Source organism: Oculina patagonica, chromosome 10, assembly GCF_052425735.1.
Source record: "Oculina patagonica isolate OP01 chromosome 10, crgOcupat, whole genome shotgun sequence".
In the NCBI taxonomy this organism is placed as follows: Eukaryota; Metazoa; Cnidaria; class Anthozoa; order Scleractinia; family Oculinidae; genus Oculina; species Oculina patagonica.
The window spans coordinates 16,235,825-16,255,292 of record NC_135767.1 but is presented as its reverse complement, the minus strand read 5'-3'; the positions used below and the strand labels follow the sequence as shown (position 1 = coordinate 16,255,292).

The following is a 19,468-nucleotide window of genomic DNA, read 5'->3' as shown; positions in this document are numbered from 1 at the left end:
GAATGAGTAATCTTGAAAACTAAAGAAATGAACAAGAACTGTTATTGTTGAAATTGCCATATACCTTTGCATTGCGTCTTAAACCTCTTTTCTACTTGTCCTTTAATTCCTTGTAGAAAGCTGTTCCATGCTCGTAAACTTCCGGCAACAGGCCAACTGCAACTATGGGCTGCATTCCACATGAGTTCAGGATCTGCTGGAACATTCCAAAATCCGACTTGATGCAAGGTGCCGACAAAAGCTGTCGAAAGATCTGGTATCTTTTCCTCTGCAAGATACCGCTGTCCAAGTGCGATCCACCCACCTCCGACAATAATATCCCCGGTGTTCACTTTTTCCGCTTTATTTATTTCTTCTTTATCAACATATATGGAAACATTTCCAGCAATTCCGTTCCACACTACTCCCAGGAAATGCCAGTGATCGTCTGCTAACTTAAAATCAGCTGTGACTATTTCATCTTTAATCGCCAGATGAACTTGAGACTCGGTAAAGGACAGTATAATGATGTGTTCTCGTTGCCCAGGAACACTGTAGCTAAACAGTGTTCCTGTTTTGTACCTGGAGTCTGCTTGAACGTAAAGGGCGATTGTGAAAAATTCCATGTTTGGAAGACTTTTGCCATCTGACAGTAAAACCATGTCGTCTGCGCTCTTGCGTTTAAAAATCAGATCAAAATTGTTGCCAAGAACTGCAACAGAAAAAAAAAATATAGCATATACTTTTTCGTGTGCTACATCTTCATCAGCATAATATTTTAACAGGGCCTTTCGTTCTTAACCATTTAGACGTTTTTGCTGGCTTTTACCCTCACCGCTTATGAAGGGATTCCGGTTATAAATATTCCTTCATATTAAAGAAGGAATTCTCTTATACTAATCAGTGCCTTCCTGTATAGTATCAGGTATGTGACGCTTGCACAAACAAAGCAATTTGCCTGCTGTGTACAAACCTTGATTGGCCAGTCTAAAATGCATTCTGTTTTCAAAATAAAATTGCCCATTCTGTTCCACGCACCGTTACCCGGTAACCCAGGGGGGCCGAATTTGCTATAGGGATTGGCATCTCTTTTGCTCTATTAACAGTATCGTTTAAACAGTTCTACAGAAGAAATGGAATTATCATTGCGGGAACGAGAACCCCATAGTCGCCGCATTTCTTTCAGTAAAAAACGTAACGATTGAAATTACCCGAAGCTAGAGCAAGTGGGACTTTTTATACAGCTTCGTGTATATAACATATCACGTCCATGGTATCTCTTATCGTATCCCCTTGTTTCACAACTATCAAATTACTTACAGATTTCACAGTTGTCTCCAGAGTAAGAAGGGTAGCATTCACATTTGTAGCTGTTCACGAGATCCAGGCAATAAGAGTTTAGCATACACGGGTTTGAAGCACAGTCATCGATGTTCTCTTCACAAGTTTCTCCTGTAAAACCGGCTTTACATTTACAACTGAAGTTTTCTGAAGAGTTATCAGATTTACATGTACCACCATTTTGGCAAGGTGCTGAAAGGCAGAGGTTAGTGAGGTTCTTGCAGTTCTCACCAGTAAACTGATCTAGACAAATGCACTTGTACCCAGGTGTCTGATCGACACAGGTTCCATTGTTAGTGCACGGGTTTGATTCGCATTCGTCGATCTCCGTTTGGCAATAAGTTCCATTGTAACCTGCGGGACACAGACAGGAATATCCAAGAGTATGGTCAACACAAATAGCATTATTTTCGCAGTAATTATCAACACAGTCGTCTATGTTAAGCTCACAGAGCCTCCCTGTATACCCATCGGTACAAGAACAGGTGAAACTATTGACGGCATCAAGACAGGTTGCATTGTTGGCACAAGGACCTGCTAAACACTCGTCTATTTCGTACTCGCAGTATTTCCCAAAATATCCACTGCTGCAGCTGCAGTAGAAATCAGTTCGAGAGTTGACGCAGATGCCATTTTGGCTGCAGTTAGCTGCTTTACAGAAGTCGATGCGGTTTTCACAGTGATAGCCGTTGAAACCTTCTGGGCAAGAACAAGTGTAATTTGCCACCAAATCTGAGCACGTGCCATTGTTTGTACACGGGCTGGATTGGCAGTCATCAATGTTTATTTCGCACTGCGGACCAGTGAATCCCGTCTGGCAGACACAGGTGAAGGCATTGATCTGCAGTGTAAAACATAACTGGGTTAGAATGATTTGTAAACAGGACATTCCTACCACCCTACATACCCGAAACCACAGGATCATACGACATGCCAACAGCATTATACGACATGCCTCTAATAAGACACTATAACACTACGTTTCGCTTTTTTCATTGTCCTGATTGTGCTTAAACTTATCAAATGAAAATCTTGCCGATGAATTTAATATTATTTATCAGCCTAGAAAAAAAGTTCTAAAGTATTTTTTGCATAACTCAAAATGCATTATTGCTTAGGATCGTGGCTAAACAGAACTACATTTCAGGCCAAGTGAAGTGAAAGGCAAAGGGAACTTTCAAAAACTTTACGGCTGGAAACAAAGAAATCAATATTTGAAGAGAACTCCCTCCTGGAGTTTTTCGAGTAAGCTTATGCCGTTACAAAAAAAAAATCAATTTTGTCTAATCTTTGACGTTTTTAGCCGCTCTTGGTACATTTCGTTTCACATTGTGTGAATTACAAAATATACTTAATTTTGAGTATTTGTTCAATTTAACGGGCAAATACTTTTGTAACAATGCTGTAAAAACTATAAACAGGCCGCCCCTCACTTTTCTATTTATGTTTACATCCTGTTATTATTTGATGACCAAAGTTTGCGAGCCCGTTAAAAAGCTACCAATGCAAGGACTATGAGAATAATGGTTAACCATGTGTTTTCATATTTGCTCTGGAAAGAACCTACCGAAAATAAACGGTACCATGACTAAACATTTGGAAGACAGGAAATTTGGCTTTTTTACATTAACACTCAAAGTGTCAATACCTAAAATGTGCTGTGGGCTTATGGCAATGCCTTAAGTTACTCAGCTGAGAAAAACGACATCAAAAAATCGTTCTAAGCTGTCTAAATATATACATTTTATGCTATTGTTAGCTTTGCGTATATAGCACAGTAACTTGCTGTTTATCATTGTCACATTACCTGATCATGACATGTCCCGCCATAGAGACAAGGGAATGACGCGCACTCATCAATTTCCACTGTACAGTCGTCGCCCAAAAATCCGGGGGCGCAGTCGCAGCTGTAACTGTTTATACCGTCCCTGCATGTGGATCCATTACCACATGAGTTCACTACGCAGTCGTCAATATCAACTTCACAGTGTCGTCCGTTGAATCCATCGATACAGGCACAAGTGTAGTTATCAACTTTGTCAATGCAAGTAGCATTATTGCGACAAGGAGAGCTGGCACATTCATCAATGTCAATGCTACAATTTTTTCCTGTGTATCCCTTTTTACAGTTACAATGGTAGTCATTTATCAGATCAACACAAGATCCATCGTGCACGCATGGATTCAGCCCACAGTCATCGATATTTACTTCACAGCTAATACCAGCAAAGCCGTAAGCACATGCGCATTCATATTCGTCTATGCCATCAACACAAGTGCCATTGTTTAAGCAGGTAGCATTTTTGCAATCGTCGACATTGATCTGGCACTGATCTCCGTCAAAACCATCTACACACTGGCAAGTGAAGGAAGTTACGCCGTCAATACAAGATCCGTTGTTGAAGCAAGGCGACGAAGCGCAGTAGTCGATGTCCACATCGCAGATTTTACCAGTGAAACCTTGCGGGCACACGCAGGTAAAGTTGTTCACACCATCGTGACACGACCCGTTGTTTGAGCAAGGGCTCGAAGCGCAGTCATCGATGTTGTTTTCACAATGCAGACCATCAAACCCATCGCGGCAGTCACACCGATAACCATTAAGCATATCCACGCAACTGGCTTGGTTCTTGCAGGGATTGGAGAAACACTCGTCAATTTCAACCTCACATGCTATCCCGGTGAATCCTTTCTCGCAGATGCAGTAAAACCCGTTGACCTGATCTAGACAGGTAGCGTTGTTCTTGCAGTCTGCGACAGCACATTCGTCGATATTGTGCTCACAGTTGGTTCCGTTAAAACCTGCAGGGCAGACGCAGTCATAACTGTCAATTCTGTCCAGGCATTGGGCGCCATTTTTGCAAGGGTCACTCGCGCAATCATCGATATTTTCTTCGCAGTCATTTCCTTGGAAACCCGCTACACAGACGCACTCATAGTTATTTACCTTGTCTCTGCAAGTGGCTCCATTCTGACAGGGAGATACAAGGCATTCATTAATGTCCATATCACATAGCCTTCCCGTATAACCCGGTTCACACTGGCATAGATAACCTCCAGGGATATTTTCACATGAGGCGTTGTTAGAACACGGTGATGAAAGGCACTCATCAATATCCTCTTCGCAGTTGAATCCTCTGTAGCCATGTGCGCATGTACAGGTGTAGTTGTTGACAAGGTCATGACATGTGCCATTGTTAAAACAAGGTTGGTCTTTGCAATCATCAATATCGACGTCGCATTGTTTCCCAGTGTAACCCGGTTGGCAGGAGCACAAGAAATCGCCAATAAGGTCTGTACACGTCGAGTTGTTGATACAAGGGTTTGAGTCACACTCATCAATCTCTGAAAAAATAAGCAGCATTTGTAACATGTAGAAATAAATAGTATTGATCTCCACTTGCGAGAAAGAAGAAAAACGAAGTCTAATTAAAATCTTTTTACAGCATTGTCTACAAAAGTATTTTTTTGGAATTGTTATTGTTATTGAAATGAATATATGAAATTCATATATTTGTACTGCGGATATACATTTTAGGCAAATGAGAGATCATCGCAGTAATGTACACTACATTACCGCGATGATCTTCTCCATCCACGGGTATATTACGAACTCACAAGTGACCAGTTCCCAGTTGGCTTGATAGTTCAGTTGGTAATCGCAGAGGTCATGGGTTCGATTCCAGTTCAAGCCTGCTTTTCTCAATTGCTTAAGTTGAGTACATTACTGCGATGATCTTTCAGTTGCTTAAAATGTATATCCGCAGTACAAATATATGAATTTCATATATTCATTTCATATCTTCTCCATCGACGGGTATATTACGAACTCACAAGTGACCAGCTTTCAGTTGGCTTGATAGCTCAGTTGGTTACAGCGCTGCACGGGTATCGTTCAATTATTTTAAAGATTGCATGATATTTTAAGTGATCAAACTTTTTGAACATTGGCACATCGAGTCTAAATACCATTTTTCAGGACCCTCAAAGGAGGTCCGTCACGGTTAGGGTTCAATTCCTCTTTTTCTTCGTCGTCGATAAACCGTAAACGTGTCATTTTCAGCGAACACAGGCAACATACACAAATAGAATAAATCAAATTTTAATTATACAGTTATACCACTCTAGAAAGAGAAAAAGCGGTTCCAAACGCTAAAGATTAAACTCATGTATCGCTTATCTCATGTTTACATGCCGAATGCGACTGAAACGGCTTATAATCATGATCTGTTATGACCGCCTTTTTTTCTAGAAATAGTTTGATTGTACATGTCGTGAGTCGCTGCGGTACAAGTTAAAACAAAAAAAATATATTTGGTATTGAACTCTGTTCCAAATAGGCTATGAAGAACAAGCGAAAATAAATTAAACTCTGCAATATTAGAATGAGAGCGGATGTATTTCGAACAGCAAAGCCAATAAAATATATGCACTTGAAAACAAACACAGAAATGTCAAATATATATGGGTTATTGGCCAAGCGTAAGGTCAAGATGGCAGGATATTGGCCAAGTTCTTTTTTTTGCGTGTTTATGGACCTCGACTTCGTCTCGGTCCATAAACACGCAAAAAAAGAACGAGGCCAATATCCTGCCATCTTGACGGAACAAGCTTGGTCAATAAAGGATTTATTATATGACTTTTTTCGAGTACTGAAAAGGAAGCCAGTTGCATGCACATTCAATGGCGCACGCTAAAATCATTTCATTGGTTTAAAAGTTTAATGACTGACTGTCAAATTCTTGAATGAATCGAGACGAAGTAAAACGACACGACAACAGCGAAATTTACCTCTTTTTAACCCTCAAAAGGATACTAAAATTGCAAATCGACGTTGAGTTTGAAGCCTTGAAACAAGAATGTCCATTCTATCTGGCCGCCAGCTTTTGATTATTGGACGTTTTGCAGTGAGAGTATTTGCTCGCTTCTGGCGCTTCAGTGGTGCAAACCTGCCGACACGGTTACACGAGCTGAATATTGAAATTGTGATTGTTGAAAGCGTTTGGGACTTATAAATTCACGGGAAGAGCTTGAACTTTCCTACATCATTTATTTAAATGTACGACACGACCTTATTCGACTTGAGCGTTAGAGGCTTCGGTGAGAAGATGTTTTATAAGCTTACAGTGCCTGAATGGTTCGCCGTGCCGACCGCTTTCTCCATCAAGATTTCAATCAAGATTTACACAAATGACAAGTTTGCCGAATTGTTTATTCTTCAGGTATGTCACTGACTTCTCTCTCTTTTCCGCCGAACAAAACCGATATCATGTCTTCAAGTCGCTTTGCGTTTTAATTTTTGTATTTATTTAAGCTAATAGCTGAGCTGGTTGTTGTGGGAAATAAAATTCACGAAACTCGTTAACATTTGCTGTTTAATTAGTTTGTTCTCGTTCGCTTCAAGACCTATTTCTTTGTAATTGGACTCTCTTTCGCTAGAAACAGGCAGAAAATATTTGTTTTGTTTCGGTGAATGGTTTCATAGCTCAAGTTTACGACGGAAAAGCTTTTTGTAGTAGCGTCGACGGAACTGAAAAGTTTTTTCGCTTGCGGGAACACAGCGGGCGATCCCGAGCGGTCAAGATGGCTCCATCTTGACCGCTCGGGTAGCCAATCAGAGCACAGGATTCGTTTCATCTTGACCGCTCACGGAGCTAGTCATATAATAAAATCTCCTACCAAATTCGTTGCTGTATAAAACTTACATCCTACCTCACATGGAATACTGCAGCCCACTTTTATTGGGATTTAACAAAACGTTAATCAATAAACTTGAATCTGCTAACCATTATTCTTTGAAAACCCTTCTGAATGCTGGAAATAGCTTAGAATATAATTCCATTTTGTCTATAGCGAACATGTAATCACTCGAACATAGAAGGTACGATCAGTCAGTCACCTTGCTTTTTAAATGTATTAAAATAATGGACCGAGTTACATCTTCGACTTATTTCAACAACGCAATTCTCATTACAACCTACGGAACAGTGGCTTAAATCTTGTTCAACCACCCTACAACAATCGCTTCTACCACAACCCATTCACCTACAAATTAACTCACTTATAGAACCAGCTGCCTTCTCATGTTAGACAATCTAGTAACTTGAGAGACTTTCGAAAACATTTGGAAACATTTGACTTTTTTAATTTTAAGGCTAGTTGCAAATGTAACTATTGTATTTCATAGATTTTAGCGACATATTTTTAGTATAATTATCATTTTTCAAGTTTTCAATCCTGGGTGTAACATTTAGTGTGGGTGGGTTAAAGCATTTTTACATTTCAATTTTTTTTTTACTCATAAGATATTTTGATCTAGCTATTTTAAAATGTTAAATTATTTTTATTATTTTTTACTTATACTAGTTTCTATTGTTTTTATAATGTATTTTAATTATTGTCATGCGCTTTTAACATGAGCCTCTGGCTCGGATATAGAGGGCAACCTCATCCCGCGCATGACATTAATAAATTGATTGATGCAATGTAAATGAGCAGCAGTGTTTTATCAAGTTTAAAACACGAGGCGCAGCCGATTGTTTTAGACTTGATAAAACACGTACTGCGAATTTATTGAACGGCTTAAGTGGCAGTTTCTCTTAAAGCGGTCCATCGCATTTCGGGTTCGGAAAAAAGTTTTCCCTCAAACTTTGCCCAGTGAACTATCTTAGGTTGTAAGTAAATGCAACGACTTTAGTTTTTGGAAATACGTTAAAATATATTTTTTAGAGCTCTTAACAGTGAAGGCTGCAAAAGGCCTAATTTTGAGCTTGGCCAGAACGAGAAATTTTATAAGTTGACGAGCTCGCCGTTCAAAAACAACCAAACGCACCAAATTATTATTATTTTTTCTAAGTTAAGTGTTCCTTCAAAGGTTGGAAACGCATGTTAATTTTGATACATTTTAATTTACGGGTCCGTGAAAATTAATCTATCATCAACCGTTAGATCGCTTTTTGTAAACATGCAAAAGTATGGTGTCTTCGCCGGCCTTTATTTCACGAGTCCAGACCAGACCATTCTAAATTCCAACTAAATCCTACTATACAGATGTTAGGAAGCATAGAAATATAAAAATACCTTGCACTTTTTATCTTCTTTTGCCACAGCGGCTTCGAACATTTCGTGCTTATGCGAGTATTTCATACACATTATGCAAATGAGCTTACTGACTCGCATAAGCGCGAAATGTTCGAAGTCGCTGTGGCAAAGGAAGATAAAAAGTGCAAGGTATTTTTATATTTCTATGCTTTCTAACATCTGTTTAGTAGGATTCAGTTGGAATTTAGAATGGTCTGGTCTGGACTCGTGAAATAAAGGCCGGCGAAGACACCATACTTTTGCATGTTTACAAAAAGCGATCTTACGGTTGCTGATATTTAAATTTTCACGGACCCGTAAATCAAAATATATCAAAATTAACATGCGTTTCCAACCTTTGAAGGACCACTTAACTTAGGAATAATAATAATAATTTGGTGCGTTTGGTTGTTTTTGAACGGCGAGCTCGTCAACTCTCGTTCTGGTCAAGCTCAAAATTAGGCCTTTTGCAGCCTTCACTGTTGAAAGCTCTAAAAAATATATTTTAACGTATTTCCAAAAACTAAAGTCGTTGAATTTACTTACAACCTAAGATAGTTCACTGGGCAAAGTTTGAGGGAAAACTTGTTTCCGACCCGAAATGCGATGGACCGCTTTAAGAGAAACTGCCACTTAAAAATCTTCTGATGTAGATCAACTCATTTTTGCACTAATATTTAGATTTTGGGTTATTTTGGCCTAGAAAATTGGACGTAAAGTTTAGCCGTGTCTTTATCAGATATAAAGACACTCATTAAACATTAATTTCTTTTGTATTTTCTTTATGAATTATTAATGAGTTTTTTAATGATTGATTGAAACACTTTTTGCAAACGGCTGGCCTCTCCGCCAAAATTAACCTTGTCAGCGACCCACGATGAACACAAGATGAAATGAAGTCAAATCACATGGTGATTCCTTTGCCAAACATTGAGTTTCGTAGATTAGTTGAGCACAAAAAATTACTCTTAAAGACAAAAGCCTAAAACAACTTCGGAAAAAGGTTCTGCGAACGATGAATAATAATATTATATTATAAACTAAATATGCATATAAACTTCTCAACGATCACTGAGATATAACTCGATCGCTGAGATATAACTTGATGCAAACAGAAGATTATTTGAAATGATGATATTTCGATAATATTTGAAACAGTTCTCCCAACGCTTCGAAGGTCTTTCAAACTATTTAACTCTGTCGCGCGCATGCGCCTCCTGTGGCTTAGTCCCTTAAATGTTAATTGAGACCACTAACCTATGCAATCCTGAGAGTTATTTGACCCAGGCTTCAGTGTTATGGTTGTTCCCGGGCAGGAAAAACACACGCGACTTTCATTACGGGGTTGAAAGGAGCGTCGGTCGCACAAAGTACATGGAGCCAGCCCGGTTGGAGAGAACGATCCAGGGGCGCATGGAACTGTGGGAAATAATTCATTAAAGAGCGTTTATGATGTATGTTATCCAGATGAAGTTTTGTTGCGCTGTTTGGCTTGGAATGGTCTCCAGTTGTGTGCGAAAACAATATTTTAAAACCCATACATGTAGTACTTTATACAAACGGATATACATGCAGATACTGCATTGACATTTATAATTAAGGAAACTTACGCGGTGATTAAAAAAGGAGCTGGATAAAAACAGTACGTTATTTGCGTGAGTTAGCAACCGTATGACTCGACCAATCATAACAACAGCTGCCCATTGGTTACTACGCTGGTGCTCAATCGTGAAGAGACAGGAACGTTGGATTTTTTGGATTCATTGGATAACAGTCCATTACAGGCCACCACCAACATATTTGTCAGCTTTTCCAGTTTCCGTTATAAGACACTTTTTGTGCCAAATTAGACAAGGCAATGTAGGTGACTTGACAAGGCAATATCCGCACATATTATTCAGAATTAACGAACCATTACACTGTTTTAAAATCAATAGTAATGCAACCGAGGGGCACTTGGTACAGAATCTTCCATTCTGGATGGCAAAAGAATGCTGCAGCCTCTGAAACAAAGCGGCTTCAGTAAGTGAAAAGTGGCTTTCTTTGTTTTGGCTGCCTCGATGCATAGCCTTCTATCCAGTATAGCGGATTTTGTACCATTTGATCTGATATAGCATATGTGGAATGTTCTTAAATACCTCCGCATTTCAAAGAGCTATTGGATCCCTCAGCAGGCGTTGTTTGGTTGGGACCGCATTGTAAGCATGAGAGCTGCCCCCTCGAGTCTTGATAATAACCCTTGTCACAAGGAATACAGGGCTCCATTCCGGTAGGAGAATATGAACCAGATTTGCAGAGAGCTTTCATAAAGAGAAATAAATCGATAAATGTTTTAAGTCGTCAATCAATAATTCTAAACTTTCTACTACCCTTAGCGTTATACATCATATAGATTGTAGGAAGTCTATGAGCTATTTTCCATTCAAATTTGAATATTTTTGCAACTCGGAGGAATTACAATAATATTCGGCATAAACAATCGTATCCTTTTTAAAAACGCAATATTCTTACCATTAATCTACATTATTTCTCTTTTAACTTGACTTAATAAATATTTAAAAGTGCCCTTTGAAAATTGTTTGTGTTCTTTGCAATTCCGTAAGGTGATGGGCAATTTATTAAAGGTTGACGCTACTTGGTCTTGGAAAGTGTTTGATGTCAGCGGTATTTCTAGCGATATTCCTGCATTTGATCGCAGTTTTCTTTCATGTTTAAACCTTTTCACGTCCAGGTACTTAGGCCAATTTGGGTCGTGTAATGCTTTGTGCGTGATCTTCAGAGTATGCCATTCAAGTTGTTGCTTCACGGGTAACCAGTTATAGAATCAATATAGAACCAATATAGTAACCAATATTGAATCTTGGAATATAATTACCATAATTACATATCTCCTTTGGAAACTGATCGTGTTTTGGTCGTGAAACCTTCGGAAATCTCAAAGTTTGGACTTTTCCGACAATTTTGGGGCAGAGAATACAGCGCGGATACAGGACTTCATGACTTGCCACTGCAGATTGGCAAACTATGAATACTTTAGTGTGTCATTACAGAAGCAGAATTTTAAAAGAGCGCTTTTAGAAAGAGGTATACGACATTAAATTAAAAATTGCTCATTTAAATCGCCATAACACAAAAGAGGGAAGAGTCGACCGCGCGAAGAAAACTTTTCTTAAACTTATTAGATAAGCTATACTTACCAAAACAGCTGGTGCTGTTATCTGTTCGTGACTCTGTTGTAGAAGTATTCGGTGGACACCTTGAACAATTTTGCTGTGCAGGAAACTCTTGGTATGTACCAATAGGACAGTCCTCACATTTTCCATTTATCTTGTTCAAAAAAGTGCCCACTGTGCAATTAACTGTAGAATACAAAGATCATCGCTCGCACATATATTACAACTACACTGCTTGCATTTACGATTAACTAATTTTAGAAAAAGAGTGTTTAGTAGTTGTATTGCTTCAAAAAACTGAAATAAAGGACTATTCCATTCTGTACTTACGGCAATAACCATCTCTGAAAGTTTGTCCTCTGGTACAAAACGGCTTTGGTTCTGAAATGTTGAGTGAATTTTTGTTTGTAAGGAACTTCGTACCATTGATGGTCAGACTTAAGCTGCCGTTATCAACTGCAGTTTTAATTTCTCTGCTGATGTTTTTGGCAATCTGCACTCCTTCTTCGCCAATCATAATCTGGTCCTGTTTGGTGTCATTGGCATGCATGCCATGGAGGTCCACTGCAGGAGATAAACAAAAAAATAGTGTCATAGCAATGACATCTCAAACTGCAACAACAGAAAAGACCTCTTTGGTTTTTCCTTTCTTCGATGCCATCGAGGTCCACTGTAAGAGGTAAACAGAAAAAAAGATATATTTATGTATCTATGGCACTGATATTACACTGAAACTTTAGGAAAACGATAAAGTCATTAGTCGGATCACACGAGTTAGTGTTAACTTACCAACGATATCTAGGGTGATTGTCGTTCGTGGTATTGATGGTTGAGTTCTGCTATGATGTCCGACATCGTCTAAAAATAAGACACCAAAGAGTGGTAGATAGATTCCTAGATAGGGTACCTAAATTCTATCAGCTAAAATAACCGCCCAGCTAAATTAACGAAAAATAAAAAGGGATCTTATAACTCTACTATCCGTTCAAGTATTAGTAAAGCGATTTTATAAGGATTAAAGATGTTTCAGTTCGACCAGGGGAGGCACTAACCGAAACGTTTCCTTCCCGAGCAAATTCTTGGCGAACGAGCAAGACTGATATAGCGAGTGAACTGGCTTTGTGTTCATACTTCGTATGAGAACACACCAAAAGGACTGTAGTCAGGCTGGCCTTCGATTGCACAGAATAATACAAAGGGAATATTAAGAATCAGGAGGCAGTATTCAGAGAGCTTTTTGAACTGGTCTTGCAGGGGCATCTTTCAGTAGTTCCAACTTTTATATGCCGATTTTTTCCCCCAGTTTCACGCTATTTTTTACCCGCATTTTCGCGTTTCCCTCGCCCCACTAACTGCTCTGGGTCTCCGAGGATGAGAATTTCCAACTTGTTTAAACTTTACTATCTAGAAACCATTGTAGTTTGCAAGCGCAAGTGTTTCAACTCGGCAAATGCAGTGTTTCGCTAGTTCTCCGAAGCATTGTAAGCGCTATTTGGACGTCAACCGTTATGCAGAGCTCAACATCTTCAAGGAACTAACGAATTCAAGGACTAAGCAGCGACAGCAGACGTTCATGAATCCTACGATCCGTGGAAAATAAACAACTTGAAACCAACTGAAAGAGAAAACGAAGCGAAGCAAAATTTTTAACGGGCCGTACAATTCGTTTTTCCATGTGATTATATAGTTCAGCGTATAGATTCATAGATCAAGATCTTCCATATACGTTGTCAGTTAACTCACAAAATCATTCTTGGTGGTAAATTAAGTAATCCTCTCGTTGAATTTCGGCTCAGAAGAATCGACCGCAAGTTGTTCAATCAGGTTCAACTCAGTCTTCGCTGAAAGGAGCACGACTAGCCGAAACGTCGTAAAACGTTCTTCGCTGAAGTCCTTTATAAACGTTTCCATTGAAATGTATACTAACTGCAATCATGTACGAGAAATTTGGCCTGCTCGAAATCTCCTTGAAATGGAGCTGAGACTCGGAGATTTCGTTGTAATTTTGACAATTAATTTTAAATAAAACTTTCAAAACTTTGTACGCACCTCGCAGTTCAAATGCACTTTACTGGCTTTACAATCAAACTACGAGCTACCATTGGCTTTTTTTCAAAATGCGCAAAACGGGCTGCAGCATCTGCATCCACGAAACAAAAACAAATTTGAACAAACAAAATTCAGTGGTCATATGATAAAATTATAATCATACCTGCTGCACGTTTTCTCCTATTTGTAACAGCAACGACATCTGAGCACGTGACCTTTACGTTGTTGGCCTTGCACTTGTCTTTAAGTTCTGGGTCTCGGCAGATTCGGTTGAAGAAAGATTCATTCAGAATCTTTATGAAGTTCTGTTTTATTTGTGCCTGGGCTTCTGGCGTATTACAATCACCATAGTAATAATGCAAATCCATTGCCATTCGGACATCGTTAGGGTGGAACACTTCTACAAACGTTTTACAGACAAAATCGTTGTTTTAGCCTTGAGATATTTTGTGTTTTTATGTATTGATTTTTATATCACAAGTCTGCTTTCGAGCTGTGCGCAGCCAGCGCGTAACTCCGCCGGTTTTCTAAGGGAAGAAGCGACTAAGAGTATTTCTGCCTTCCTGGATAAGATGCCTCTTCTTCACAGAACCTAGTATGTCGGAATGTTAACATGCAAGTAGAATTGACATTTACAACGAACTTTTCAGGTTTTATAGATTAGTCTACTTACTTGAACAGTCCGGAAATGGATAACTTGGGGACCAAGTTCCTGATGCTCCGCAAACCCACATTCCATGGATTAAAGGTTGTGCAAAATCTGTGTTGTTCTGACAAAAAGGTGAACAGAACCTTCCAAACATCCAGTCGTCACAAGCCATGGCTCCACCATCGGGAGGAGACAGCTTGCTGCATTTTTTTGCTGTGTAAGGGGAAATACAAATGTAAGTTCATTTCAATGAATTCCATTTTATTGCAAGGTCAGTTCCACGAGTAGGGCAAGATTAACCAATTCCTTACTACGCTTTAATTAAAAGCCGTTTTGTTAAGAAGGTATGCGAACGATGCGTAGGGTAAACACATTGGTCAACACAATGCAGAATGTCTATTTCCTCTCGTTTGTATGTACACCGCTAAGAGGTGCAGTAAAATGGCCGATCGGGATTGCCCGCTGACGGTGTACAGCAAGAGCAATGGTGTTCTTTTTGCCATATTTGCTTGTGTAGTTATCGATCGCAACTACTTCTAGATCCATAAACGCGCAAAAAAGTGTCCAATATGCAGCAATCTTGACCGCATAGGCAATCCATGTTCAAATAAACCATATTTCGACAAAATTAATTTTTTAATGATTGATTCTTACATGTGGTACCAAACGAAGGCTTTTCAAAACGTTTTTGACACTCTTGTTGCGCTAACTAATACTTACGTTCAACTTTGAGTGAAAACTGACAGACAGCAGGGTTATTATTCGGGTTGTTATCGAAGGCTGTGCAATGCACATTCCAAGTTCCCCAGTAAAACGGAGTTCCACTCTTATGACTGCATCTTATTACCAATGGGTTGTTGCTGTTGTCGTTAAACTGGGGTTCGTTCCACGTCACAACTGTTTTCATCTTTATAGCAGTAATGTTTTGGTCTGGAGGGCAGTATACAACCATGGGGCCTAAATTATCTGCGGTGAGAATATATCAACGAGTTGTTAAAAAGCAGTTTCGTGTCTCAGTTATATAGATAAATGTCCCTTCTTTATTGAAAACGTTCTCAGCGGAATTACAAGATCCCAATATCAAATCACACTATAGCTAGCCCAGATAATTTGACAAATGCTGCTGCTGTTGCTGATGATGATGATGGTGATTGTCATGATCATGATGATGATCATAATGATGGTGATGATGATGGTGATTATGATGATTATGACGATGAGGAGGAGGAGGAGGAGGAGGAGGAGGAGAAGGAGGAGGAGGAGGATGGTGATGATGATGAAAATAAATACAATATAACAGAAAGATAAAATGAAAGTATAGCGTTTTACGATATAGACTTAACTTGAAGACTAATTCACTCTACAACTCGACAAAATCGTACAACTATTTCAGACTTACCTTCCAACACAACTTTAAACGAGCATTCTTTCTTGTTTCCGCTTGCATCCCTTGCAGTGTACACAACAATAGTCGTTTCGTTGAAAATGTGTGGTGGACTTATCCCTGATGGAACAACTGTTAACTGTGGTGCCAGGTTGCTGTTGTCTAGGGCGACAGGCTTGGTCCAATTGACCAACGCTGTCGAATTTATGTTTATACTTGCACGAATATCCGAAGGACACCTCATAATCACCGGTGGCGTAACATCTATAGAAATATACCAAAAACAAAACAATTACTCCAGACGTGATCAAAAGACGCCATGGCATCTTCCCAGCGCAGCCCACAGGCATCTGTAGCTTGGACTGTTTGACAGCTTTAGAAATCAGGAAAGCAGTTTAGCACTAACGCAGGATTAAAAGTTGATCGAGGGTTTAATTTCTCTTGTATAAAAATGTTTATGTATCATGTTCCTTTTGAATTAAATACCGCGCATATATAAAGTATGTATAAATAAATATCCTTTACGTTGCTTAATATGTTTTGGCTGTGTAAAATCACTGACTGAGAAAACTGAAATCAAAATCAACGCTTGATTACCTTAATCGTGGTATCGTGATTTAACGATCCGGTCCCACGGCAATTGATTGAGAAAGCGTGTATTTAAATAAACTAAACGCTTCATTTCTCTGACTTTATAGATGTCTTTACAAAGTCAACATTTGTTGAAGACCAAAAAATTCACTATTGTTCAATACAATTAGCCAAGACTGGGATGATGTTTAAGTGGGCACACAGAGTAGCATACTAATAGAAAATTAAAGCATTTGCAAATGTATGAAAAACATTGTTTCTAATTCGTTCTGATAAACTACTGCCTCGTGTCTTTTCCATACATCCATGAGTTAGGCATTGCTTACTTATGTGTATTTATAGCTGAGCGGTATACAGTGATTTTCGAAAATGAATGTCCAATACATGTCAATTGCGTTAAATTGAAAGAATAGTACGTTATATTATTAATATGTACCTTGGAAGTTGGAAATTGATAATTCATGTTGACCAATTTACTTTATATATCAAAACCAGTGAAAATCGCTTACCAAGACATTTCAAAATTAAAGACACATTTTTGCTCCATTTCCCGTCATTACCGCATTGAATCACGGTAATACCACCGTTGCCTAGGAAACCATGCCTGCACTCGAAATAGCAGACAGTGCCACTGACCGGGAAATTCTTACACATGTGTGGGTAAATAAAGCCATTATGAGGCGCAGTTAGAGAAGAACACGACCGTACTGAAATAATAAAAAAAAAGATTAATAATGTCAAAATTTTATGTTGCGTTTTCAACAGAGGTTGCAGCAACATTCGTGCAAACGGGTCTATTCCAAAGACCACAATGTATGCTAAGAACCGTGGGATACACCATTTCATACCATGCCATAGAAAATACAGCCAATCAGAATTCTGGAGAGCCAATGAATATTCGAAAGAAATCAACTCAACCTTTCCATCGTGCGCTGCGATATTGTTCTCGACGATATTTAGAAAGCGTATTTTCTATGGCATGGTATAAAATAATAACACGACACTATCTCGTGGTATACTTAACAATTATTCCACGAGCGTCCGTTGGATATGAGATAGTAGATAGTTAACGAGTTGCGTAGCACCGAGTTGACTATAACGATCCCATATCCATATTTATTAAAAACGCCCAAAGAATTGCAATATTTGAGCTCCCCAGCCATTTTCGTTGAAGCGTATCAGCTACCAAATTTGTGGTCAAAAAAAAAAGTGTATGAGCTCATGTACTATTGACTGTTAATCAATCAAAAGCAGGAATTGCAATATACCATTGCTATGCGAGTGTGTATACCGAGAAAATACAAGTGACTTGTGGGATATTTCATAGTATACCACTCGAAAGCGTTGCATAACTAGTATATAGAAGTTATATAGAGAGGATAATACATGGTTGCGCGGAAATATGAAATTTATCTTCCGAGTGTTCCACAATTTGAACACAAGAAGATAAATTTCATCAAACAACCATGTATTATTCTGTTTATTATAAAAACTAACTAATTACAATGTTTTTGACGCTTTTCTGAAGATTTCCGACCATTATCCGAAGATTTTGGAAGACTTTCAAAATGTTGTCCGAGGGTCGCACGAACGGTTCCGAACATATTCAGAACTTTTCCTAAGATTTACGGAGATTTCCGTAAATTGCCGAGAGAGATCCGAAGATGTTTTGACTTAATATCGATTAACTGTGGCTCATTCAGCATTGATACAGGGCAAACTTGTCAGAAAACGTTTTGAAATCGATATCTTCACATGTGAATATATATATTATTTGCCGGCCAGGAGGTCCGCATAGGCAAAAACTGTATCCGAGGTCTTGAGCGCCGAGGGCCGTGCTCAAGACGGAGGGTACAGTTTTTGCCTATGTGGACCGACCTTGGCCGACAAATAACGTTGTTTTGCTACTTTAATTTGTTTGGTAAAGAAACCTGGAAATACTGTGTCGTAAATTCTTTGTTTGTATACGCGCGCATTCAATTTCAATGTTGAGACGATCGACGGGTTAGCAAGGGTGAAGAATGCATTTTGCTATTTAAGGTGGCTCGATCGGAATTTTGAGTGACGATACCTTTTAATTTTGAGCAACTTGTACGCCACCGTAAACAATCCGACTAAAAACGAGCAGTACAGCTGCACTAAAGAAAGATGAAAGTTTCGAATGACATAAGTTTCATCGAAATCGGAGTAACCATAACCTAATGACGTCACCACCCATTTTACACGAGACTGATTTTCTTGTAATAGAGGGATAATTTAAAAAAAGGCTTCTAGATCTTGGACTTGGCATAGTTTTCTCAAGGTCTGCCGAATTTGAAAAATTGTGGATGAAGTTTTCAGGTGCTAAAATACAACAAAAACAAAGCAGTCTTAAAACATTATGGAGAAAACGTTCACAAGGCCTGATCAAGTAACATTTTGGCCTTCAGTAAATCTTGTACTATCTAATTACCTTGGGAGAAAATCTCAGAGAAATCGTTTCATTTGATTTCTTGAATCATCGGCTTGAATATGAACTGGTATGAAGTGTCATTTCGCTTTTATCGAAAAAGGGCCTTCGCTTACTAAATGATCGCAAAATAAAAAGCGCTCAATATAATTTTTTTTTAAAAACTTGGCTATCAAAAAGAAGAATAAGTATATAATGAAATGTCCGATTTTCAAAATAATTGAAACATTCTAAGACAGCCAATTTAAAGCTCTAACTCAGGTAAATATTGCGCTGTTTTTCGCCCTACATCGGGTCGCTGCCTCATTATCTGTCTCCATTGTCTCAAGCCGCGTGCATTTCGCAGACCGTGAGAAAACTATGTCAATTTCAAGATCTAGAAGCCTTTTTCAAGAAAATCGGTCTCGTGTAAAATGGGTGGTGACGTCATTATGTTGCTATGATTACTCCGATTTCGATGAAACTTATCTCATTTAAAACTTTTATGTAATGTTTAATAAATGAGCAGCAGTGTTTTATCAAGTTTAAAACACGAGGCGCAGCCGAGTGTTTTAGACTTGATAAAACACGTACTGCGATTTTATTGAACGGCTTAAAAATCTTCCGATGTAGATCAACTCATTCTTGCACTAATATTTAGATTTGGGGTTATTTTGGCCTAGAAAATTGGACGTAAAGTTTAGCCGTGTCTTTATCAGATATAAAGACACTCATTAAACATTATTTTCCTTTGTATTTTCTTTATGAATTATTAATGAGTTTTTAACTCTCTT

At 38.7% G+C, this 19,468-nt stretch overlaps 1 protein-coding gene across 1 annotated transcript in view; it reads right to left on the bottom strand.

Annotated features, from left to right (window-relative positions):
* LOC144628958 (uncharacterized) overlaps positions 1-19,468 on the bottom strand; it is a 74,003-nt gene that overhangs the window by 12,382 nt on the left and 42,153 nt on the right. The window contains exons 17-29 of the mRNA XM_078487083.1: positions 16,756-16,953; positions 15,671-15,919; positions 14,992-15,237; positions 14,296-14,484; positions 13,786-14,022; positions 12,363-12,431; positions 11,904-12,137; positions 11,598-11,759; positions 10,539-10,700; positions 9,658-9,819; positions 3,128-4,665; positions 1,300-2,161; positions 65-691 (exon numbers count right to left, since the gene is read on the bottom strand). Of these exons, the coding sequence (XP_078343209.1) occupies positions 65-691; positions 1,300-2,161; positions 3,128-4,665; positions 9,658-9,819; positions 10,539-10,700; positions 11,598-11,759; positions 11,904-12,137; positions 12,363-12,431; positions 13,786-14,022; positions 14,296-14,484; positions 14,992-15,237; positions 15,671-15,919; positions 16,756-16,953 (4,935 nt within the window). The remainder of the gene's footprint in view (positions 1-64; positions 692-1,299; positions 2,162-3,127; positions 4,666-9,657; positions 9,820-10,538; positions 10,701-11,597; positions 11,760-11,903; positions 12,138-12,362; positions 12,432-13,785; positions 14,023-14,295; positions 14,485-14,991; positions 15,238-15,670; positions 15,920-16,755; positions 16,954-19,468) is intronic.